Source organism: Canis lupus, chromosome 27, assembly GCF_048164855.1.
Source record: "Canis lupus baileyi chromosome 27, mCanLup2.hap1, whole genome shotgun sequence".
NCBI classification, from domain to species: domain Eukaryota; kingdom Metazoa; phylum Chordata; class Mammalia; order Carnivora; family Canidae; genus Canis; species Canis lupus.
In genome coordinates this window covers 16,027,808-16,054,523 of record NC_132864.1, presented here as the reverse complement: position 1 = coordinate 16,054,523, position 26,716 = coordinate 16,027,808, and the positions used below count along the sequence as shown (strand labels likewise).

At 37.2% G+C, this 26,716-nt stretch overlaps 1 protein-coding gene across 13 annotated transcripts in view; it reads left to right on the top strand.

Moving 5' to 3' along the window:
- TMEM116 (transmembrane protein 116) overlaps positions 1 to 26,716 on the top strand; it is a 138,575-nt gene that overhangs the window by 65,939 nt on the left and 45,920 nt on the right. For all 13 annotated transcript variants that reach the window (XR_012019208.1, XM_072802557.1, XM_072802565.1 and 10 more), the window contains 2 exons: positions 22,050 to 22,154; positions 26,468 to 26,517. Coding sequence is in view for 12 of the 13 variants with exons in the window: in XM_072802557.1 (XP_072658658.1) it covers positions 22,050 to 22,154; positions 26,468 to 26,517 (155 nt within the window). In the remaining variant the exon portion in view is untranslated. The remainder of the gene's footprint in view (positions 1 to 22,049; positions 22,155 to 26,467; positions 26,518 to 26,716) is intronic.

The window sequence follows — 26,716 nt, the reverse complement described above, 5'->3', positions numbered from 1 at the left end:
TCTGTTAGCCATTTGTATGTCTTCTTTGGAGAAATGTCTGTTCATGTCTTCTGCTCATTTCTTGACTGGATTTTTTGGGTTTTGGCTGTTGATTTTAATAAATTCTTTGTAGATCCTGGACACTAGCCCTTTATCTGATATGTCATTTGTAAATATCTTCTCCCATTCTGTAGGTTGCCTTTTAGCTTTGTTGACTGTTTTCTTTGCTGTGCAGAAGCTTTTTATCTTGATGAAGTTCCAATAGTTCATTTTTTCTTTTGTTTCCCTAGCCTTTGAAGACCTGTCTAGCAAGAAGTTGTTGCAGCTGAGGTCAAAGAGGTTGCTGGCTGTGTTCTTCCTTAGGATTTTGACAGATTCCTGTTTCACATTTAAGTCTTTCGTCCATTTTGAGTTTATTTTTGTGTATGGTGTAAGGAAATGGTCCAGTTTCATTCTTCTGCATGTGTCTGTCCAATTTTCCAAACACTATTTGTTGAAGAGACAGTCTTTTTTCCATTGGCTATTCTTTTCTGCTTTGTTGAAGATTAGTTGACCATAGAGCTGAGGGTCCATTTTTGGGTTCCCTTTTCTGTTCCATTGATCCATGTGTCTGTTTTTTCTTTTTTTAATTTATTTTTTATTGGTGTTCAATTTACTAACATACAGAATAACCCCCAGTGCCCATCACCCATTCACTCCCACCCCCCGCCCTCCTCCCCTTCTACCACCCCTAGTTCGTTTCCCAGAGTTAGCAGTCTTTACGTTCTGTCTCCCTTTCTGATATTTCCCACACATTTCTTCTCCCCTCCCTTATATTCCCTTTCACTATTATTTATATTCCCCAAATGAATGAGAACATATAATGTTTGTCCTTCTCCGACTGACTTACTTCACTCAGCATAATACCCTCCAGTTCCATCCACGTTGAAGCAAATGGTGGGTATTTGTCATTTCTAATAGCTGAGTAATATTCCATTGTATACATAAACCACATCTTCTTTATCCATTCATCTATCGTTGGACACCGAGGCTCCTTCCACAGTTTGGCTATCGTGGCCATTGCTGCTATAAACATCGGGATACAACTTGCTTTTGGCCACTCTGCACTGAGCAAAATGACTAGAAGGAAAACCTCACCTCAAAAGAAAGAATCAGAAACAGTCCTCTCTCCCACAGAGTTACAAAATCTGGATTACAATTCAATGTCAGAAAGCCAATTCAGAAGCACTATTATACAGCTACTGGTGGCTCTAGAAAAAAGCATAAAGGACTCAAGAGACTTCATGACTGCAGAATTTAGAGCTAATCAGGCAGAAATTAAAAATCAATTGAATGAGATGCAATCCAAACTAGAAGTCCTAACGACGAGGGTTAACGAGGTGGAAGAACGAGTGAGTAACATAGAAGACAAGTTGATGGCAAAGAGGGAAACTGAGGAAAAAAGAGACAAACAATTAAAAGACCATGAAGATAGATTAAGGGAAATAAACGACAGCCTGAGGAAGAAAAACTTACATTTAATTGGTGTTCCCGAGGGCGCCGAAAGGGACAGAGGGCCAGAATATGTATTTGAACAAATTCTAGCTGAAAACTTTCCTAATCTGGGAAGGGAAACAGGCATTCAGATCCAGGAAATAGAGAGATCCCCCCCTAAAATCAATAAAAACCGTTCAACACCTCGACATTTAATAGTGAAGCTTGCAAATTCCAAAGATAAAGAGAAGATCCTTAAAGCAGCAAGAGACAAGAAATCCCTGACTTTTATGGGGAGGAGTATTAGGGTAACAGCAGACCTCTCCACAGAGACCTGGCAGGCCAGAAAGGGCTGGCAGGATATATTCAGGGTCCTAAATGAGAAGAACACGCAACCAAGAATACTTTATCCAGCAAGGCTCTCATTCAAAATGGAAGGAGAGATAAAGAGCTTCCAAGACAGGCAGCAACTAAAAGAATATGTGACCTCCAAACCAGCTCTGCAAGAAATTTTAAGGGGGACTCTTAAAATTCCCCTTTAAGAAGAAGTTCAGTGGAACATTCCACAAAAACAAGGACTGAATAGATATCATGATGACACTAAACTCCTATCTCTCAATAGTAACTCTGAATGTGAACGGGCTTAATGACCCCATCAAAAGGCACAGGGTTTCAGACTGGATAAAAAAGCAGGACCCATCTATTTGCTGTCTACAAGAGACTCATTTTACACAGAAGGACACCTACCGCCTGAAAATAAAAGGTTGGAGAACCATTTACCATTCGAATGGTCCTCAAAAGAAAGCAGGGGTAGCCATCCTTATATCAGATAAACTAAAATTTACCCCGAAGACTGTATTGAGAGATGAAGAGGGACACTATATCATACTTAAAGGATCTATCCAACAAGAGGACTTAACAATCCTCAATAAATATGCGCCGAATGTGGGAGCTGCCAAATATATAAATCAATTATTAACCAAAGTGAAGAAATACTTAGATAATAATACACTTATACTTGGTGACTTCAATCTAGCTCTTTCTATACTCGATAGGTCTTCTAAGCACAACATCTCCAAAGAAACGAGAGCTTTAAATGATACACTGGACCATGTGTCTGTTTTTATGCCAGTACCATACTGTGTTGATGATTCCAACTTTATAATAGAGCTTGAAATCCGGGGATTGTGATGTCATGAGTTTTGGTTTTATTTTTCAACATTCTTTTGGCTATTCAGGGTCTTTTCTGGTTCCATAAAAATTTTAGGATTATTTGTTCCAATTCTGTTTTTTTAAAAAAAGCTGATGGTATTTTGATGGGGATTGCATTGAATGTATGGATTGCTCTGGGTAGCATAGACATTTAAACAGTATTTGTTTTCCTGATCCATGAGCAATGGAACATTTTTCCATTTCTTTGTGTCTTCCTCAATTTCTTTCATGAGTGTTCTATAGTTTTCTCAGTACAGATCCTTTGCCTCTTTGGTTAGGTTTATTCCTAGGTATCTTTTGGTTTTTGGTACAATTGTAAATGGGATTGACTCCTTAATTTCTCTTTCTTCTGTCTCATTGTTAGTGGATAGAAATGCAACTGATGGGATGCCTGGGTGGCTCAGTGGTTGAGCGTTTGTCTTTGGTTCAGGCCATGATCCCAGGGTCCTGGGATCGCGACCCACATCGGGCTCCCCAGGGGGGGCCTGCTTCTCTCTCTGCTTATGTCTCTGTCTCTCTCAAGAATAAATGAATTAAATATTTTTTTATTTTTTAAATTTTTATTTTTTTATTTATGATAGTCATACACAGAGAGAGAGAGGTAGAGACACAGGCAGAGGGAGAAGCAGGCTCCATGCACTGGGAGCCCGACGTGGGATTTGATCCTGGGTCTCCAGGATTGCGCCCTGGGCCAAAGGCAGGCGCTAAACCGCTGCGCCACCCAGGGATCCCTAAATATTTTTTTAAAAAGAAATGCAACTGATTTCTGTTCATTGATTTTACATCTTTCCATTTACATTTACTTTTAAAAAATATTTTAAAATTGAAAATAATTCATGAATTCAGAAAATTCAAGAGGTGTGAAAGAAAGATTATACCTCAGATCTCCAACCTTTTGTTCTCTAGGTTCTTCACCAGTTATTTGTTCTGTATATCCTTTTAAAGATGTCCTTTCCTCTCCCCCTTCTTCTCCCCAGTGTTTTCAAACCATGAATGAGAACATACTGCATATGTGCATAGAGTAATCTTATTTATTCGGCATAATGTTTTTTATTAGAAAACACTTTATTTTATTAAAAATTTAATTAAAATTATTTTTCTTGAAGATTTTTATTTTTTTAAAGATTTTATTTGTGCTCGCTTCAGCAGCACATATATTAAAAAGATTTTATTTATTTTTTCATGAGAGACACAGAGAGAGAGGCAAAGACATAGGCAGAGGGAAAAGCAGGCTCCATGCAGAGAGCCTGATGCGGGACTTGATCCCAGGACCCCAGGATCACGCCCTGAGCCAAAGGCAGATGCTCAACCACTGAGCCACCCAGGCGTCCCTCTTAAAGATTTTTAATGTTTTTTGTCTGTAGTCAGGATTTGTACCCTGGGTACAAACATTTTTTTGTTTCCCTGCCTGTCCCTATGAAGTCATATGAATTTGTGACTTTTGCTCTATATCCTCTTATACCCATTTTTTTAACTTAACAGTGTGTCTTAGAGATATACCTCATTACCTTACTGTCTTTAATGACTGTCCAATATTTCATAGTACAAATGTAGACAATATACTTAACCAGCTCTTAATGGATATTAAGGTTATTTGCAGAGAACACCTTTGTTACAAACCATATTGCCCTCTAAGGGGCTACAGTGTGTATTCCCACCTGATGTATTTATTATCAGTATAAGAGAGGGCCTGCTTCTTTGTATACTTAACAACTTGTATCACTAAACTGTTATTTCAAACTTTTGTTAAAGATTTTATTTATTTGAGAGAGAGAGAGCGAGAGAGAGCACCCACCAGCATGAGTGCAAGCTAGGGGAGGAGCAGAGGGAGAGGGACAGGCTCACTCCATGTTGAGTCTGAAGCCAATGTGGGGCTTGATCTCATGACCCTGAGACCAGGACCTAAGCCAAAACCAAAGGTCAGATGCTTAACTGAGCACCCAGGTACATCAAGCTTTTTTTAAAAAAATTACTTTCAAGTAAGCTCTACACCCAACTTGGGGCTCTAACTCACAACCCTGAGATCAGGAGTCACATGCTCTACCAACTGAGCCAGCCAGGCACCTCTGTTTTAGACTTTTTAATGTTTTTCAGTCTGACCGCCCCTCCTCCACTCTCTCTCTCACACACACTCTCTCTCACACACACACTCTCTCTCTTTCAAATAATAAAATCTTAAAAAAGAAACACAACTGACTTCTGTGCATAGATTTTATATCCTGCAACTTTGCTAAATTCCTGTATCAGTTCTAGCAATTTTGGGGTGAAGTCTTTTGGGTTTTCTACATAAAGTATCATGTCATTGGCAAAGAGTAAAAATTTGACTTCTTCTTTGCCAATTTGGATGCTTTTTATTTATTTTTTGTTTTCTGATTGCTGAGGGTAGGACTTCCAGTACTGTGTTGAACAATGGTTACGAGAGTAGACATTCCTGTCGTGTTCCTCACTTTATGGGAAAACTCTCAATTTCTCCCCATTGAGAATGTATTCATTGTGGATGGCTTTTATGGTATTGAGGTATGTTCTTTCTATCTGTACATGGCAGAGATTTTTTATCAAGAAAGGATGCTGTATTTTGTCAAATGCTCTTTCTGCATATATTGAGAGGTTCATATGGATGGTTCTTGTCCTTTTTTTTAATGTGGTGTATCACATTAAAACAAGGGCTTTGAAGGACACACTGGACTTAATATATATTCAGAACATTTTATCCTAAAGCAATAGAACAGACATTCTTCTCAAGTGCACATGGAACATTCTCCAGAATGGATCACATAGTGGATCACAAATCAGGTCTCAGCTGATACAAAAAGACTAAGATTATATCATGCATATTTTTAGACCACAGTGCTTTAAAATTTGAACTTATTCACAAAAAATTTGAAAGGATCACAAATGCATGGAGGTTAGTAAGCATCCAAAAAAATGAATGGGTCAACCAGGAAATTATGGAATTAAAAAGATACATAGAAGCAAATGAAAATGAAAGTATGACAATTCAGAACCTTCAGGCTGCAGCAAAGGTGGTCCTAAGAGGGAAGTATATAGTAATATATGCTTTTCTCAAGAAACAGGGAAAATTTCAAATATACAACCTAACCTTACATCTAAAGGAGCTGTAAAAAGAACAGCAAATGAAGCCTAAATCCAGAAGGAGAAGATAAATAATAAAGATGAGAGTAGAAATCAATGATACAGAAATCAAAAAAAGGGTAGAACAAACAGATCACAAGGAAACTAGGAGCTGGTCTTTGAAAGAATTAATAAGATCAATAAACTTCTAGCCAGACTTATCAGAAAGAAAAGGGGAAGGACCCAAATAAACAAAATCATGACTGAAAGGAGAGGTCACAATTAATACTGGAGAAATATAAACAATTACAAGAGACTATTATCAGCAATTATATGGCAACAAACTAGGCAATCTGGAAGAAATGGATACATTCCTAGAAACATATAAATTACCAAAACTGAAACAGCAGGAAATAGAAAACCTAACAGACCTATAATCAGCAAAGAAATTGAAGCTATAAATCAAAAATCCCAAAAAACAAGAGTCAAGGGCTGGATGGTCTCCCAGTGGAATTCTACCAATATTTTTAAAGATTTTATTTACTGATTTATTTATTTTATTTATTTAAGAGTGGGTGAAAGAGAGAGAGAGAGAATGAGCAGGGGAAGGGCAGAGGGAGAGGGAGAAGCAGACTCCTTTGCTGAGCAGGTAGCCTGACAATGCAGAGCTGGATCCCAGGACCTGGGATCATGACCTGAGACAAAGGCAGATTCTTAACCAACTGAGCCACAAGGTGCCCCCTACCAAAAATTTAAAGAAGAATTAATACCTATTCTTCTGAAACTGTTTCAAAAAAAAAAAAAAAAAGAAATGGAAAGAAAACTTCCAAGTTCATTCTATGGGGCCAGCATTACCTTGATCCCCAAACCAGACAAAGACCCCACCAAAAAGAATTGCAGACCAATATCCTCGATGAGCATGGATGCAGAAATTCTCTCCAAAATACTAGCTAATAGAATAAAATTAGATCAAAGAGTACATTAAAGGGATTATTCATTGGGATGCCAGAGTGGCTCAGTGGTTGAGCATCTGCCTTCAGCTCAGGGTATGATCCCAGAGTTCCGGGTTTGAGTCCCACTTCCGGCGCCCTGTGGGGGGAGCCTGCTTCTTCTTCTGCCTGTGTCTCTGACTCTCTCTGTGTCTCTTATGAATAGATAAATAAATAAAATCTTTTAAAGAAAAAAGGGTTAATCACCATGACCAAATGTGATTTATTCCTGGGCTGCTAGGGTGGTTCAGCATTTATTGACTTTTAACAGCTTTACTGATATATATAACTCACACATTTAAAGTATACAAATCAATGGCAACCATCATCACAATCAAGTTTTTAATATTTTCATTACCTCAAAACCCCACACTTCGTATTCATCACCATTCAGTTCCTTCCTCCTAACCCTAAGTAACCACTACTGTACTGCCTGTCTTTATAATTTTTCCTATTCTGGACACTTCATATGAATGGAATCATACATTTCATATAAATGAAATCATATGATATATGGTCCTTTGTGAATGGATTCTTTCACTTAGAATAATGTTTTCAAGGTTCATTGTGTTGTGGCATATATCAGTACTCCATTCCTTTTTATTCTGGATAATATTCCTTGAATGGATATACCACATTTATTTATCCATTAATCAGGTGATGGGCATTTGAGTTGTTTCTACTTTTTGGCTGTTATAAATAATGCTGGCCTGAATGTTTGTGTACAAGTTTTTATGTGGACATGTTTTCGTTTCTCTATATACCTAAGAGTATATTTTCTTGGTCATATGGTATAATTCTGTTGAATCTTTGAGTACTGCCAGTTTTCCGAGGTAATTACAGTCTTATATTCTGATCAGTAGTGTTTGAGAGTTCCAATGACTCCATCCTTGTCAGTACTTGTTATTATCTATCTTTTTGACTATACTCATCCTAGTAGTTGTTGAGTGGTAGCTTATTGTGGATTCATTAATTGACTTTGAATTTCAGTCTGTCCTTCATTCTTCAGATTAACAACACTGTTATGTTTTTATTGATGTATTCAGTTGGTAATATTTTGTATCTATATTCATGAAGTACATATTGCTCTGTAGTTTTCTTTCTTTGTTTTTGATAGTATCTCTTTAGAGGTTTTATAATCAGGTTAATTCTTTGTTCATAAAAACAATATGTGTAGTGTTGCCTCCTTTTTCTTCTCCTGAAAGCATTTATGCAATACTTTTTAAATTTTGTCCTTAACTGTTTGCTCTAGTTCACCAGTGAAGCTATCTGTATCTGCTCCTTTTTTTCTGGAAAGATGTTTAATTATGAGAAGTGTATTCTTTCTTCTTGTGTTATTTATAATATTTTTTATTTAAGAAATTTGCCAGTTTAGTTTATATTGTAGAATTACTGACAATGATAACATTGTTAATAATTTAAAATTTTTAATGTCTTTAGGACCTGTGGTGGTAACTTCTTTTTCATTCTTTTTTTATTTTGAAGATTTATTTATTTACTTAGAGAAAGAGAGAGAGAATGAGCCCATGTGTGCAAGCGGGGAGAGGGAGAGGGCTAGAGAGAATCCCAAACAGACTCCATGCTAAGGACAGAACCTGACACCAGGGTCAATCCCAGGACTCTGAGATGATAACCTGAGCTGAAATCAAGAATCAAGTGCGTAACTGACTCAGTCACCCAGGTGCCCCTCATTCTTAATATTGGTAATCCAATTTTACTCTAGTTCTTTTTTTAAAAAAAACTATTTATTTGAGAGAGAGAAAGTGAGATAGACAGCATGAGCCAGGGGATGGGCAGAGAGAGGGAGAAAATCACTCCCTGCTGAGCAGGGAGCCCAACATGGGCTCAATCCCTCCATGGTTTATTTAGAAGTATATTATTTATTTTCCAAATATTTGTTGATTTTCCATATTTATTTTTGTTACTAATTTGTAATATAATTTTATTATCCATGGGGAACATAATTTAAAATTTTTTAATCCTAAATTTATTCAGGCTTGTTTTATGGCCCAGTATGTGATCTGTCTTGGAAAATGTTTCATTAATATCTGAAAAGAATGTGTAACCTAATTCTATCATGTTATCTAACCAACAATTTTTTTTTCCATTTGCTTTTCATTAATGTCTCTTTGGTCCAGGATCCCATTCAGCACCTCATATTACATTTAGTTCCTGTTTCCTTAATCTCATTTAACCTGGGACAGTTCCTCAGTTTTTCTTCCTAACATTGATGCTTTTTTTTTTTTTATTATTGGAGTTCAATTTGCCAACATATAGCATAACACCCAATGCTCATCCCACCAAGTGCCCCTCTCAGTGCCCATCACTCAGTCACATTGATGCTTTTTGAAGAATACTGGCAGATTACTTTGTAGTGTTACTCAGTATGGTTTGTCTGATGTGTCTCACGTTTAAATTCCGTTTATGCATTTTGGCAAGAATATCATAGAAGTAGCATCACATACTTCTCAGGACATCATACCCGGAGGCATATAGTTTCAGAACATTTCATTTTAAACATTTTAAAATGTTTTATTTATTCATAAGAGATGGAGAGAAACAGAGGGAAAGGGAGAAGCAGGCTCCATGCAGAGCAATGGAGCTCAATGCGGGACTCCCAGGATCCTGGGATTATGACCTGAGCCAAAGACGCTTAACCAACAAGCCACCCATGCCTCCATAGTATTGTTAATTTTTTTAAAAGATTTTATTTATTAATTTATTCATAGAGACACAGCTAGAGAAAGAGAGGCAGAGACACAGGCAGAGAGAGAAGCAGGCACCATGCAGGGAGCCTGACGTGGGACTCGATCCTGGGTCTCCAGGATCACACCCTGAGCTGCAGGCGGCGCTAAACCGCTGCGCCAACGGGGCTGCCTGTATTGTTAATTTTTATCATTTGGTTCAATAGATTTCTGCCAGGTCTCTATTTTTCTCTATTTTTTCTTTTGTCACTTTTTTAAAAAAAGATTTTATTTATTTGAAAGACAGAGCAAGCATGTGAGTGGGGGAAGAGGCAGAGAGAGGGAGAGAGAGAGAAGTAGACTCCACACAGAGCGTGGAGCCCAACACAGAACTCGATGTCAGGTCCCTGAGATCATGATTTGGCTGAAATCAAGAATCAGATGCTTAACTAATCAATCTACCCAAGTGTCTCTCTTTTGTCACCTTTAATCAAAAGGCTTAACACATTTTATGATTACCATTTAATTATTTTTTCCAGCTTTATTGTGGTATAATTGACAAATATTTTATATATTCAAGGTGTACAATGTGATATTTTGATTATACATATATGTTGTGAAATGATTATCACAATCAAGTTAATTAAGGCATCCATTACCTTATATAGTTACATTTTGTGTATGTGGTGAGAATAGTTAACATCTACTCTCTTAGCAAATCCATTATTAGCTTTAGTCACCATGTTGTACATTAGAGTTATAGAACTTAATCATCTTATCACTTATTCACCTGAAAGTTTATACCCTTTTACCAATATTACCCCATTTGCTCCATCCTTCATCTCCTGGTAACTAGCCTTCCACTCTGTTTCTATAAGTTCAACTTTTTTAGGTTCCACAAATAAGTGAGATCATGTAGTAGTTGTCTCCCTGTGTCTATTTTGCTTGGTATGGTATACTCCAGATTCATCCATGTTCTCACAAATGGTAGAATTTATGTTTTTTTAAAATATATATCATCTGTGCCTCATTTTTTAAAAAAATTTGTATAAAAGAATTTATGTCATTTTAAAGGTGGAATAATATACGTGTGTGTGTGTATTTAATCACATTTTATTTATCCATTCATCCACTGATAGATATTTAGGTTTCCATGTCTTGGCTGTTGTGAATAGTGCTCCACCGTACATGAGAATGCTGGTATCTCTTTGAGATAATTATTTTCTTTCACTTGAATATGTACCCAGAAGTAGGATTACTGGATCATATGGTAGTTCTCTATACTGCTATTCTTAGTGGCTATGCCAGTTTACACTCCCTCCAGTAGTATATAAGGATTTCCTTTTCTCCACATCCTTGTCAACACTTGTATCATTGACTTTAAAAAAATATATTTTATTTATTTAGAGAGAGAAAGAGAGAGAGCAAGTGTGGGGAAGGGCAGAGGGAGGGAGAGAATCTCAAGCAGACTCCATGCTCAGCATGGAGCCCAAAGCAGGGCTTGATCTCATGACACTGAGATCATGCCTGAGCAGTAGTCCAGTCGGACACTTAGCAAATTGAGGCACCCAGGTGCTCTCTTTGACTTTTTTGTAATAGCCATCCTAACAGGTATGAGGTGATATCTGTGGTTTTAATTTGTGTTTCCCTGATGATTAGTGAGATTGAGCACTTTTTCATATACCTGTTGGCCATTTCTGTGCCTTCTTTGGAAAAATGTCTGTTCAGGTCCTTTGCCCATTTTTAAATCATATTATCTTGTGTTATGTTATTGCTATTGAATTATTATATATAGGATTTGCAAATATTTAATTCCATTATATATGTTTGCTTTTTCATTTTGTTGATATTTATTTGGTTTCCTTTGTTGTGCAGAAGTTTTTAGTTTAATGAGTTCCCACATGCTTATCTTTGCTCTTAGTGCCTATTTTTGGTGTCATATCAAAAAAATTATCTCCAAGACTAATTAACATTTTCCTCTGTGTTTTCTTCTGGGAGCTTACAATTTTAGGTCATATATTTACATCTTTAATCCATTTTGAGTTGACTTTTGTGTGTGAGGATACAATTTTTTTTTTAATGTGGATATCCAGTTCTGCCATCACCCTATATTGAAAAAAATTATCCTTTTCCCATTATTTATTCTTTTTAAAACAGATTTTATTTATTTATTTGACAGAGAGAGACACACACAGAGAGAGAGAGAGAGCACAGTTTTACAGAGAGAGAGCACAAGCAGGGGGAGCAGAAGAGGGAGAAGCAAGCTCCCCGCTGAGCAAGGAGCCCAATGTGGGGCTTGATTCCAGGACTCTGGGATCACGACCTGAGCTGAAGGCAGATGCTTAATCAACTGAGCCACCCAGGTGCCCTCCCATTGTTTATACTTGATTCCTTTGTCAAAGATTAGTTAAAATGGTTAAGTTTATTTCTGGGCTCTCAATTCTGGTTTTTTGGTCTTATATGTCTGTTTTTATTCTTTATTATTTTGCTTGCTTACCATTCTATACCAATTGCCATAAGCATTATTTTGCTTACTTTACCATATTATTTTGCTTCCTATAGCTTTGTAACATAATATGAAATTAGGAAGTGTGAATCATTCATTTTTGTTGTTATTGCTCAAGATTGCTTTAGCTATTCAAGGTCTTTTGTGTTTACATTTTTCTCCAAAAAATGCCTTTGCAATTTTGATAGAGATTGAACCTGTAGATTATTTGGCTAGTATGGACATTTTAACAATTCTAATTTTTCCAATCCATGGACACAGGATATCTTTCCATTTATGTGTATCTTCAGTTTCTTTCATCAGTGTTTTAGAGTTTAGAGTGTACAGATCTTTCATCTCCTTGGCTAAATTTTTTCCTAAGTATTTTATTATTTTTGATGCTATTGTGAGTTAGATTGTTTTCTTAATTTCTTTTTCATATCATTTGTTCTTAGTGTTTAGATACACAGTCAATTGTTGTAGGTTGATTTTTTGTATCCTGCAGCTTTACTGAATTTATTACTTCTAAAGTTTTTTTTATATAGTCCTTAGGAGTTTCTATGTATAAGATCATGTCCTCTGAAAAAAGAGACAATTTTACTTCCTTCTTTACAATTTGGATACCTTTTCTTTTTTTTTAATATTTTATTTATTTATTCATGAGAGACACAGAGAGAAAGAGAGGCAGAGACACAGGCAGAGGGAGAAACAGGCTCCATGCAGCGAGCCCGATGTGGGACTCGATCCCAGCGCTCCAGGATCATGCCCTGGGCTGAAGGCAGGCACTAAACCGCTGAGCCACCCCAGGATCCCTGGATACCTTTTCTTTTTCTTGTCTAACTGCTCTGGCTAGGACTCCTATAGAAGTGACAAGAGTGAGTATCCTTGTCTTGTTGCTGATTTTAGAGGAAAAGCTTTCAGATTTCATCACTGAGTATGATGTTAGCTATGGGCTTATTATATATGTCCTTTATAATGTTGAGGTAAATTTCTTTTATATTTAATGTGTTGAGAATTTTTTATTATGGAAGGATAATTTTGTCAAATATGACAAAATTTAATGCACCTGTTCATATGATCATGTGATTTTTAAAGATTTTATTTATTTATTTATTTATTTATTTATTTATTTATTTATTCATGAGACAGAGAGAGAGAGAGAAAGAGAGAGAGAGACAGAGGCAGAGACACAGGCAGAGGGAGAAGCAGGCTCCACGCAGGGAGCCAGACGTGGGACTTGATCCCAGGTCCCCAGGATCACTCCCTGGGCCGAAGGCAGCGCTAAACTGCTGAGCCACTGGGGCTGCCCATGTGATTTTTTTTTTGTACTTCATTCTGCTTATGTGCTTGTTATGACTTTATTAAATTAAATTTGTTAAGAGGAGCACAGGACAGGTTCTAGAAGAAGTATACAGCACTCATCAAGGGGCCATATAGGGAGGTCGAGGGCAGAGTGCCGACAGGGAGATAGAAGCTGGGGCATATGGTTTGTGGGTGGGATGCTTTGGGGTTCCCAGTCAGGGTCATATCAACCAATTCAGCCAAAGAAGCAGAATTTTCATAAGCCCATGGGGGTCTTATCCAAGGGGCACATAAAGTGCCAAGGGGCACATAAAGCATACTGGTGCTAGAAAGCAGAGAGTACTGTTGATCACAAAGGCTGTTGGGGAATTCATATAAGGAACTTATATTTACTGTGACTCTGGACTGCTATCAAGGGCATGCACTTGCCTGAGGGGGTTAGTATCTGTTTAAGGACCCTGCAGGCTGCTTGGTTCAACAATATGGATTATCAAGGCAGCAATGCCATGGAGTGGCTTAAGTAAACTCTCAACAGTGGTGTATTACATTTATTGTTTTGCATATGTTGACTCATCCTGTCTTTAAGGGATAAATCCCATTAGGCAATGGTATATGATCCTTTTAATGTTCTGTTGAATTTTGTTTGCTCGTATTTTGTTGATGATTTTTGCACTTCATTTCATCAGGGATATTAGCTTGTGATTTTCTTTGCTTGTGATTTTCTTTGCTTGTAGTGTTTTTGTCTAGCTTTGATTAGGATAGTACAGGCCTCCTAAAATGAGTTTGGAAGTATTCCATCTTCTGCAAATTTTTTGGAAGAGTTTGAGAAGGTTAGGCATTAATTTCTCTTTATTTTTTTTTTTTTTTTAAATTTTTATTTATTTATGATAGTCACACACAGAGAGAGAGAGAGAGGCAGAGACACAGGCAGAGGGAGAAGCAGGCTCCATGAACCGAGAGCCCGATGTGGGACTCGATCCCGGGTCTCCAGGATCGCGCCCTGGGCCAAAGGCAGGCGCCAAACCGCTGCGCCACCCAGGGATCCCCTAATTTCTCTTTAAATGTTTGGTAGAATTCACCAGTGAAACCAAATTGTCCTGAAACTTTCTTTGTTGGTAGGTTGACAATTACTGATTTTATCTCCTTACTCATTATTGGTCTGTTCAGTATTCCTGTTTCTTCCTAATTCAAGCATGATAATCTGTATGTTTCTAGGAATTTATCCATTTCTTCTTTGTTATTCAATTTGTAGGTGTATAATTGCTCATAATGGTCTCTTAGGATCGTTTGTATTTCTGTGGTATTGGTTGTAATGTCTTTCCTTAATTTTTATTTTTTTGACAATGAGAAATGATAATTAAATTTTATTGAATCAATGATCCTTTTGTCCTAGTACCCAGTTCATTTTCTGTTAACATTTTAATCAAATAATGTTACCAAAACGTCCATATTATTTTCCATTAAAGCTGATCAAACTCACGAAAAAAATTTTTTGACTATAGGTGACACAATATTGTATGAGTTTCAGGTATACATCGTAGTGACTCAGCATCTCTATACATTATGATGTGCTCACCACAAGTGTAGTTATCATCTGCCACCATACAATGCCATTACAATATTACTGAGTGTATTTCTTAATGCTGTGCCTTTTATTCCTGTGTAATGTTTCCCCTTTCTTTTTTTTTTTTTTAATTTTATTTATTTATGATAGTCACACAGAGAGAGAGAGGCAGAGACACAGGCAGAGGGAGAAGCAGGCTCCATGCACCGGGAGCCCGACATGGGATTCAATCCTGGGTCTCCAGGATCCCGCCCTGGGCCAAAGGCAGGCGCCAAACCACTGCGCCACCCAGGGATCCCATGTTTCCCCTTTCATTTCAGATTTTATTTATTTGAATCTTTTCTCCTTATGTCTTAATCAGTCTACCTAAAAGTTTGTCAATTTTGTTTATATTTATAAAAAACTCAATTTTGTTGATCTTTTTGTTGTTTTTCATCCTCTATTTCATTTATTTCTGCTCTGATCTTGTTATTTCCTTCTACTACTGTTGGGCTTATTTTGCTCTTTTTCTAGTCCCTTGAGGTGTAGATTTAGGTTGTTTATTTGAGATCTTTCTTTTTCTTATGTATTTATTGGTTTTGTTCTTATGTATTCTTATGATATTTATTGTTCTAAATTTCCTCTTAAAACTGTTTTTGCTGGATCCCAGGACCCCGGGGTCATGCCCTGAGCCAAAGGCAGATGCTTAACCACCGAGTCACCCAGGTGCCCCAGGTTAAATATGTATTAAAGAGGGCACTTGGGCAGCCCGGGTGGCTCAGTGGTTTAGCGCTGTCTTCAGCCCAGGGCGCGATCCTGGAGACCTGGGATTGAGTCCCACGTCGGCCTCCCAGCATGAAGCCTGCTTCTCCCTCTGCCTGTGTCTCTGCCTCTCTCTCTCTCTCTCTCTCTCTCTCTATGTATTCTCATGAATAAATAAATAAAATCTTTAAAAAAAAATAAAGAGGGCACTTACTTTGATGAGCACTGAGTGTTGTATATAAGTGATGAATCGCTAAATTCTACAGCTGAAACTAATATTACACTATATGCTAACTGGAATTTATTTTTTTCCGTATTTTTTAATTGAAGTTTTATTTGCCAACACATAGTATTACACCCAGTGCTTATCCCATCAAGTGTCCCCCTCAGTGCCCATCACCTCACCCCATCCCCCACCCACCTCCCCTACCACTACCCCTTGTTGGTATTAACTGGAATTTAGATAAAAACTTGAAAAAGAAAAAAATTTGTTGAGATGCATTTCACATAAGATAAAATTGATTATTTTAAAGTGAACAGTGTAGTGGTAGTTAGTACATTCACAATATTGTGCAACCTGCACAACCTAGTTCCAAAACATTTCTATCACTCCAAAGTAAAAACCCCTTTCTCATTAAGCAGTTTCTCCCCATTTTCCCTACCCAGAGACCACCAATCTGAGTTCAGTCTCTATAGCTATATCTATTCTGAATGCTTTGTATTAATAGAACCGTTCAAAATGTGACCTTCATGTCTGGTTTCGTTCACTTAACATAATGTTTTGAAGGGTCATTTGTGTAGCATATATATCAGTACTTCATTCCTTTTTATGGCTGAATAATATTATATGTATATATCACAATTTATGTATTCATTCATATATTTATGGACATTTGGGCTATTTCTACTTTTTGGCTCTTGTTCTCAGTGCTTTTATAAGAACAGATATAAATGTAGTTGTTTGAGTTTTTGTTTTTGTTTTGAGGTGTGTACGTAGTAGTAGAGTTGCTGAATCATATGGTAATTCTATGTTAAATTATTAAAAAATTTTTTATTGATGTTCAATTTGCCAATATGTAGTTTAATACCCCGTGCTCATCCTGTCAAGTGCCCTCCTCAGTGCCCGTCACCCAGTCACCCCATCCCCCCACCTGCCTCCACTCCTACTACCCCTTGTTCGTTTCCTAGAGTTAGAAGGCTCTCATGTTTTGTCACCCTCTCTAATTTTTCCCACTCATTTTTCCTCCTTCTCCTATAATCCCTTTCACTATTTCTTATATTCCCCGTATGAGTGAAACCATGTAGCCATTGTTCTTCTCCGGTTGACTTACTTCACTCAGCGTAATACCCTCTAGTTCCATCCATGTTGAAGCAAATGGTGGGTTTGTCATTTCTAATGGCTGAGTAATATTCCATTGTATATATATACCACATCTTCTTTATCCATTCATCTGTTGATGGACATTGAGGCTCCTTCCATAGTATGTTAAATTATTTAAGGAGACACCAAACTGTTCCCATTTTTTGGTACCCTTAATTGCTTTGTGTAGATTCAAATTTCTGTTACCACATGTTTTTTCCTGAATGATTTCCTTTAACGTTTCTTATAGTAATGGTCTGCTTCAGTGTATTCTCTCAGCTTTTGGGTTTGTCTGCACAAGTCCTTACTTTTATCCTTGTTTTTGAAAGGTATTTTTATTTATAAATTTTTTTTATTGGTGTTCAATTTGCCAACATATAGAATAACACCCAGTGCTCATCCCATCAAGTGCCCCACTCAGTGTCTGTCACCCAGTCACCCCACCCCCCGCCCACCTCCCTTTCTACCACCCCTAGTTCGTTTCCTAGAATTAGGAATCTCTCATGTTCTGTCTCCCTTTCTGATATTTCCCACTCATTTTTTCTCCTTTCCCCTTTATTCCCTTTCACTATTTTTTATATTCCACAAATGAATGAGATCATATAATGATTGTCCTTCTCCGATTGAAAAGTATTTTTTCTATGTATAGAATTCTAGGTTGACAATTTTTTTCCATTTCAGTTATTTTAAAGATGTTGTGTCCATGTTTTCTAGATTTTATTATTTCTTATAAGAAATGTGATGTCATTCTGATCTTTGTTCCTATGTGTATAATAAGATTTTTGCTCTGGATGCCTTTTAAAAAAATATTTATTCATGAGAGATACAGAGAGAGAGAGACAAAAACAGAGGCAGAGGGAGAGAGGGAGCCTGATGAGGGACTCGATACCAGCACCTTGTGATCACCACATGTGCCAAGGCAGACACGTAACTACTGAGCCTCTCAGGTGCCCACCCTTGGGTGCTTTTCTTGTTTTCTGTTTGTCATTGATTTTCAGTAATTTGATTAGGATATGTCTCGGCGGTGTGTTCTTTTTCATGTTTTTTATGCTTTCTATTTTCATTAAATTTGAAAAAAATTTGGTTATTTCTTCAAACATATCTTGTTTTTCCCTGCTTCTCTACTCTTTCTGGAATTCCAGTTCTATGTGCATTAACCTTCCTGATATTGTCCCATTGTGCATTGAGGGTTTGCTAATTTTTTAAAAAGATTTACTTATTTATTTGAGGTGGGGGAGAGGAGCAGAGGGAGAGAGAGAGAGAAAAAAAAACCCAAGCAGACTGCACCGAGTGTGGAGCCAGACATGGGGCTTGATCTCACAACCCTGAGATCACAACCTGAGCTGAAATCCAAGTTGGACACTTAACTCACTGCACCACCCAGGGGATCCTACTCATTTTTTTAAAGATTTTTATTTATTTATTCATGAGAGACACAGAGAGAGAAAGAGAGGCAGAGACACAGGCAGAGGGAGAAGCAGGCTCCACGCAGGGAGCCAAATGTGGGACTCAACCCCAGGTCTCCAGGATCACGCCCTGGACTGAAGGCGGCGTTAAACCGCTGAGCCACCTGGGCTGCCCACTCCTACTCATTTTTTAAAGTCTTTTTCCTCTGTTTCATTTTAGATATTTTCTATTTCTATATTTTCAAGTTCACTAATCTTTTCATTTGCAGTTTCAACTTTGTCATATTTTAACTTCATGTATTTTTCATCTCTAGAATTTCAATTTAGGTCTTTTTTATATCTTACATATCTCTATTTGTCTACTTTCCTCTATCTTCTTGGACGGTATGGAGTGTATTTGTAATAGTTTCCTTAACATATTTGTCTACTGATTTTAATGATCTATTATTTCTGAGTCCATTTCCATTGATTAATTTTTCTCTTGGGTGTGGGCCATATTTTCCTGCTTCATTGTATCATTTATAATTCTTCTTAAGAAGTCAAGGTAAAGGGAACCTGGGTGGCTCAGCAGGTTGAGCAGCAGCTGACTTCTGAACAGGTCATGATCTCAGGGTCCTGGGATCAAGCCCTGCCCACCCATGTAGAGCTCTGCACTCAATGAAGAATCTGTTTCTTCCTCTCCCTCTGCACCTCTCCTGCTCATGCTACTCACTGTCTCTCAAATAAATAAATAAAATCTTGGGGCACCTGGGTGGCTTAGTCACTCAAGTGTCTGCCTCCAACTCAGGTCATGATTCTGGGATCCTGGGGTTAAGCCCCATGTTGGGCTCCCTGCTCAGTGGGGAATCTGGTTCTCCCTCTCTCTGCCCCTCCCCCCTGCTCATTCTCTCTCTCTCTCTCTCTCTCTCTCTCTCTCAAATAAATAAAATCTTTTAAAAAATGAACTCTTGGGCAGCCCCAGTGGCTCAGCAGTTTAGCGCCGCCTACAGCCCAGGGCGTGATCCTGGAGACCCGGGATCGAGTCCCAAGTCAGGCTCCCTGCATGGAGCCTGCTTCTCCCTCTGCCTGTGTCTCTGCCTCTCTCTCTCTCTCTCTCTCTCTCTCTCTCTCCTCTCTGTGTGTTCTCATGAATAAATAAATAAAATCTTTAAAAAAATAAAATCTTTAAAAAAATGAAATCTTAAAAAAAAATAAGGCAAGGTAAACAAATAGCTGAAGCATTTTATTTGTTCACAAGTAAGCTTGTTAACACTATATAATAAAAATCTACAAAGAATGATGTTGCAGTTTTTTGGTTAGATTTGAAGTCAGACATTCATTAATAAGGAATCTTAGAATATCAACATTCCAGAAATTTCTCTAAGCCATCTGATCGAACAACTGTCTCTGAATTTTACCTTACTTTGAAAGGTACAGAGATATGTTAGAATTGAACTCAGAAGTTTTCAAAATAAACCCTAATTCTTAAAACTCTTCTATATTTAGACTAAAACAATTTTAATAAAACTTTCCTTTCTAGAAACAGTAATAAAGGAAACAAGGCATTTTGTAAAATGTGGTTCTAAACAAGTAATAGTAAAAAAATGTATACTTCTACCTCCTCAAAACAGAGGCTACTTTCTGTTCCTCAGCCTTGGAAATAAGGTATCAGTCTATAAGTAAGTTTGGACAGGGGGTTGCCATAACAAAGCTCAAGTAGTTGAATATGGTCACTTCTTTAAAAGAATTTAGGGAAACTGTGCTTTGTTGAGTGGCACTGAGGACCTCTTTGCTAAACTAGTGCTCCAGGTATTTTTGTTTGGAAAATCTATCATAGTGGATCACAGCTGTTTACTGATGAGCAGAAGAGAAAGATCTGCTTGTGGCTAGCAGGAAGTTTTAAGGTCTTTCAAGTTGTATTTTAAAAAGGACCTGCAGAAATGTGTAAATGTTCTCAGGATGCGAAGTTGGAGCTGAAATGTGCTATCAAACCAGCTGCAAAAAGTATATGGCAGCCATCTCTTCAGGTAAAACCTGGTACCCAGATATGTAAGAAAGCTTCAGAACAGGCTTCAGGAAAGCTTCAGGCTTATCGGTCTTGTCCCATATGTTTACATAATCTGATCATGTATGGAGCTGGGCAGAGGGGGCAGGTGCTTCCATTTTGGGGAACCAGGGCCACTTTAATGTCACTTGCATACCATGCCACTGAGGGTCCAGGAACCAGGAATGACCAGGGCTGCAGCAGCTGCCCAACCTCTGGCTCCTCAGTGGAGCTCACAAGCCAACCAAGATTTATAAGATTTTATTAGATGCCAGACATTGCAGACTTTACATTGTTCATTGAAAAAACTATATATATTCCTTTCCTATATATCCATATATATATATATATACACACACACACACACACACACACACACACACACACACACACATATATATTTTTTTTTCCTTTAAATTTGATTTTGCCTTGGATGTAGCTAACTCTGAATCTGTCTGATCCTTTCAAGGCTTGCTTATTTTTCTAAGGCTTGCTTTTAAACTTTCATTAAGGCAGTCTTTCATGTACAGCTAATTTGTCCCATTAGTGAGCCAATACTCTTCTTAGAATTCTACCTTATTATTCTGTAGTACTTTCATTTCCTACCTATATATTAGGAAGTCTTTGCACTCTGGCTAATGGAGACACAAACTATTGCTTTGGAAGTTGTTTCACCTATTTCTCTCTGGTTATTCTGTTCCTGGTCTTCATGGTTTTCTGTCTCACATGCATAGATCAGTACTTAATCAAGGACTTGAGGGTACTTCTGCAAATCTCCAGAGCACTATATCTGTGTGGCTACCTCTTCTCTGATAATATGCTTCACGTATTATAGCTGCTTTGGCCTCTCCACACTCTAAACTCTGTCTACTTACTCACCAAGACATTCCATGTGTTTGGATTCCCCGTCACTGCACTCACTTTTCCCACCAGTAAGCTGGGACACTCCCTTTTTTTCTTCTTTCAGGGATTACTGTTCTGCACTGATTGTTACTTAATGTTTGAAAACCAAGTGTTTCATATATTTTTCCCAATTTTTAGTTTTTGAGGCTAAAAGGCAAAATGTATTTCTATTATTTCATCAAAGATGGAAGCAGAAATTTTTTTCTCTGGGATTTTGTCCTGCTGATTCCTTCTTATCTTGTCAGAGCTTTGATTCTTTTAAGTATTTAAAAAATATTTCATCCAGTTTGTTTAATTTTTTTAACGAGAAATTTGGTTCAAATAGCCTGGCTATCATTATTAGAAATGGAACTGCTGGGGATCCCTGGGTGGCGCAGCAGTTTGGCGCCTGCCTTTGGCCCAGGGCACGATCCTGGAGACCCGGGATCGAATCCCACGTCGGGCTCCCGGTGCATGGAGCCTGCTTCTCCCTCTGCCTATGTCTCTGCCTCTCTCTCTCTGTGTGACTATCATAATTAATTAATTAATTAATTAATTTAAAAAAAGAAATGGAACTGCTTATGGTCTTTCCAATTAGAAAGTAAAATAGAAAAAAACATTCTATGATATTTTTATAAAAGGGGGCAGTAGGGTCAGAGGAGGTGGATAATGTTGTGGCTAATCAAAAAGATAAAATAAGGAATCCAGAACATATAATAAGTAGGCCTGGGTAGAATTCCCAGGCCCAGTTTTGCATGTTATGGATGCTAGATGGTAAGTTACTAATAGACAATTAGGTAGGATTATTATAGAGAAATGATGTAATAAATTGAAAGAAGACAGTTGTGGTAAGTTTTTTTTTTTTATTTTCACCTAGATATTCTACATTTCCTCATTTCTTTACACTGTCAATTACATCTGGTATCTGTACAAAGAGCTGAAGATTAGACACAACCAGAGTGGACAGAGCACATTTCCACTGGTAAGTTTTATTAGAGCTAATAGTTAACAACAGTGTGCTAAAAAAAATCCATGTTCTTGATAAATGGTGTTATCATTCAGCACTGGGTACGTGAATGCATGCAGGTTAATGAAAGAAAAATCATGTGCTCACAGAGCTTCCATTCTGTTGAAAAGATTTCCTCTTCTTTCCTGCCATCAAAAAAAAACAAAGGTTTTGATTATAGGAAACATTATTTACGGTATTGTTATTACTGCCTGGTTCCATCCATCTTAGCTCTATGCTAAACTTCATAGTTACTAAAGAATAAGAGTCAGGAAGGAACACAGTTTGCTCAAATGGGATTTGGGCTACAGTTTTGGAAAAGAAGAGTGTCTGTTTTGCTCTGCTGTATTTCTTCAGCACATGTGGATAACAGATACTGGTTTGCAGAAAGGCAGGGGGTTAAAGTGTGGTAATCAGAAAACAAGATGGATCAGGGGAGTAGCTGTCTTCCTTCTTTGGTTCAAAGAGAATTTGGGACACTGTATAGTATTACACTTGACAACAGAGAGGAGAACACTAAGTACCTCTGGATTTTTTGTGTATGTGTACATATTTGCATATCACATAATTAATTTATTTTAAGTTACCATTCAATGGTTTCTAAAGCAGACTTAACTAGCTTTTACAGTAATATCATAAATCACTTCCAGAACATTTTCTTCACCCTAATCAAATCCTTCATGTCTATTTATTGTTAATTTCTTGCTCTCCCCTCTGCACTAGGCAACTGCTAATCTACTTTCTGATTCTATAGATTTTCCTTTTCTGGACATTTCGTATAGATGGAATCATCCAATATATAGTCTCGTGTATCTGATTGATTCCAATTAGCATCATGCTTTTGAAGTTTATCCATTATAGCATGTATAAGTAATTCATTCTTTTTTATTGCTGAATAGTATGCAATTGTATATACACTCAGTTTCTTTCTGATTCTTTTTTAGTATATCACTAAGTGATCTTGGTAGAAAACATTTTTATTATGTTAGCAATTTTTATTTCTTTCTTTGGTTGTCATGATATATTTTAATATTATTATATAAATCTTACTAAATATTCCTGTTTTTTTTTACTTCTACAGTGTCCATTCTGTTGTGGGTTTGTTTTTAAAGATTTTATCTTTAAGTATTCTGAACACCCAACATGGGGCTTGAACCTACAACCCCGAGGTCAAGAGTTGCATGCTCCAGTGACTGAGCCAGCCAGGCACCCCGATTGTGGTTTTTTTAAAGGGGAATTTTTATTTAAGAGTGACATGGAGTAAATGAATCTGGAAAACTTCTCCACCTACCTTTTTCTAGGGCCTACAGATCAGTTCTAGACCAAATGAAAGTGATATATTATCATACACATGATGAAATTCAATAAAAATTTGAATAGAAACTGGATGGTATTATGCTGAGCGAAATAAGTCAAAGAAAGACAATTATCATTTGGTTTTACTCATCTGTGGAATATAAGAAACAGCTCAGAGGATCATAGGGAAAGGGAAGGAAAACTGAATGGGAGGTAATAGAGAGGGAGACAAACCATGAGAGACTCTTAACTATAGGGAACAAACTGAAGGTTGCTAGAGGGGAGGTGGATGGAGGGATGGAGTAATGGAGTAATGGGCATTAAGGAGAGTACATGATGTGATGAGCACTGTTATATGCAACTGATGAATTAATGAACTCTACATCTGAAACTAATGATGTACGATATGTTGTCCAGTTGAATTTAAATTTAAAAAATTGTTGAACAAGTAAATGGTACTATAGCATTGTGAAAAGATATTTGAGGGTAAATCAAGGAATCTGTCTTCTTCTAGACACAGTTCTGTCACTTATCTCCTATCTGATATGGGGCATATTGTCTCCCTTTCTTGGGTATCAGTTTTCATCATAAAATGAAGTATTGGTCTGTGTGATCTTTAATGTCCCTTATAGCTCTAAAATGCTGTGATACTCTAAATCATCTGACTGACTTCTAAAGAAGATATGCTTCTTGCTTGTTTCTAGCCTTGTTCTAGATATATATTGTTGGAAAAGATAAGGAGCAGAGAATGCTTTGAAAACTCTCCTTTTTTTTTCTTTTTTTTGCAGAAAGGAAAATGGGCAATAAGGAAATCATTGAAAAATTAATGCAAAGGATCTCCCTTAGTTAGCATCCTGAACAAGATGTTATAGTCTGTCCAAGCATACTGTTCAATAGAACTTTCTGCAATGATCACAATATTTCATTCACTGTCCAGTTGAGTAACAACTAGCCATGTGTGGCTGTTGAGCACTTAAAATGTAGCTGGTGTGACTGAGGAACTGAATTTTTAATTTTATTTAATTAATTTAACCACATTTAGCTAGTGGCTATCACATTGTATAACACAGGACTATATTCTGGTGTTTTTTTCTCGTTTACCTCTGGAGAGCCAACACTTACAATTACTTTTCTATATTTTAAACTTGTAGAGTTTCTCAGTTTCCTACAATTTATTAATGGCTATCTATCTATCTATATCTATCTATCTATCTATCTATCTATCTATCTATGTATATATATATCCTTTTATATGTTTGCCTACACGATCCTAGAATCCTAGAGCTGGAAGATACTACAAAAAACTGTTCATTTCCCTCCCTCAAGGAGATCAATGTCTAAAAAAATTCAACAGCCTTATATGGCTAGTATTTCAAGTTTCTATTCGTTCACTCACAAGCTCTAAGAGACTGGAATTTGGGAGATGTTATTTGGCTACAGAGTCATTCTCTAAAGAAGTTACCATGATGAGACCAAAAGCCAAGAATGGGAACAACATGAGGAGATATTTTTCTGAGGCTTGAGGAAAACAAATTAATCTTTGAAGGAAGGGGAGGGAGGGACATAAGATTAGCTCTTATATATGGCATTCTACTGTTTTCTTTGCATAGAAATGCACATACTGTACTTTATAACTCATGCTATCGTTCCAAGAAGACAGACTCCAACCCCAAATTTTAACCTCACTGCCTTTTATTCTGTCATCATAGCTTTATATCAGGAATCTTGAAATTTTTTTTTTCATTTTGAGTTCTCTTTTAAATATCCTAGCAAGACTTGTGCCCTAAACTATTATCAGTAAGGTTTTTTTTTTTAATCAGAAATTCACTGACAGCAAGGTAAGAACGAGAATTAAACACAGGTTAGCCTGAGGATAGAATAGACATCTAGAGGATAGAATAAAAAGAGATGAAGGGACGTAGGTGGAAGAGATCACCAAAGACGAATTTTACTTTTTTCGCATTTTATTTGAGTCAGCAGTGGCTATCTTACTTGAAATCATTTACTGTTCCTGATCCATAGTTTTTAGGGCAAATCAGTTACCCACCTCTGATTATTGATTAATTGCTCACTTAATGCTTATTGATTCCTAACAATGCCATTCTAGAATATAATATAAACTCTTACCTCAGAACAGAAAAAAACTTATTTTCTATTCTATTCTCACTTTAAAGTGTTCTGTTCAAAGTCTTTTACCATAAACTTCCGGTGGATAGATAACATTTTTCTGTAAGCTATTTTTCAGTGTCTAACATAGCTGGGGGGTTTGGAATGTTCTTTCTTCTAGAGTCTCATGGGTATTATTTCCAAGGGGCTTATATAACCCCTCTCTATTATACTAGTCCTGGCTTATTAAGCTTTCTGCTGGTCATCTTATACATAGACTGCTACTCCACCCATAAGGTTGGAAAAGTCCACACTTCCCTGGATCTAAAAGAGCATAGATTGAACCATTAATAGAACAGGGAGGAGTCCTACTTACCTTTATTCTTTTTTTTTTTTCTACTTACCTTTATTCTTAAGAGAATTTATTGTGATATCCAAGTCTTACTTTAGGGTACTTTCCACAGGCTCTCTTTGTGGCTGTTGTTGTATGTTTTAGAATATAGTAATACAGATAAAATTCTCTTGTCTCCCATGCTAAGGAACTATCTATTTTTTAAGATTGTATTTATTTATTCATGAAAGACACACAGAGAGGCAGAGACACAGGCAGAGAGAGAAGCAGGCTCTGTGCAGGGAGTCTGATGCAGAACTCGATCTTGGGACCCCAGGATCACGCCCTGGGCTGAAGGGAGGTGCTCAACCCGCTGAGCCACCCAGGCATCCCAGGAATTATCTATTTATTTGAATTTTGTAGTAAATATTGTTTGACAGAAGCAAGGTGGCTCTTGGGGATTTTTGTTTATTCAAGTGGTATGTGATGACCAGATATTTATTATACTATGATTGACAATATTCTAAGACTTTACTAGTATTTATTCTTTTCACAGGTTATAGATTATACTTGTCACATTGGTCAAATAGCCATCATTTTGTCAAGGTAAGGTTTTTGCTTTCCATTCTAGAAAGGTGTAAACTCATTATTATGGTCCAGGTGGGAACAAATAGGAGGACAGTGCCTTTTATTTCCATTGAGTCTATCACTCCTAGGTCCTCACAGAGCCTGAGTTGGAAGCAACAAACATAGGATCATTGGTACCATATTCCCAGATAGAAAAAGCAAGCAGTTTGAAGTTACA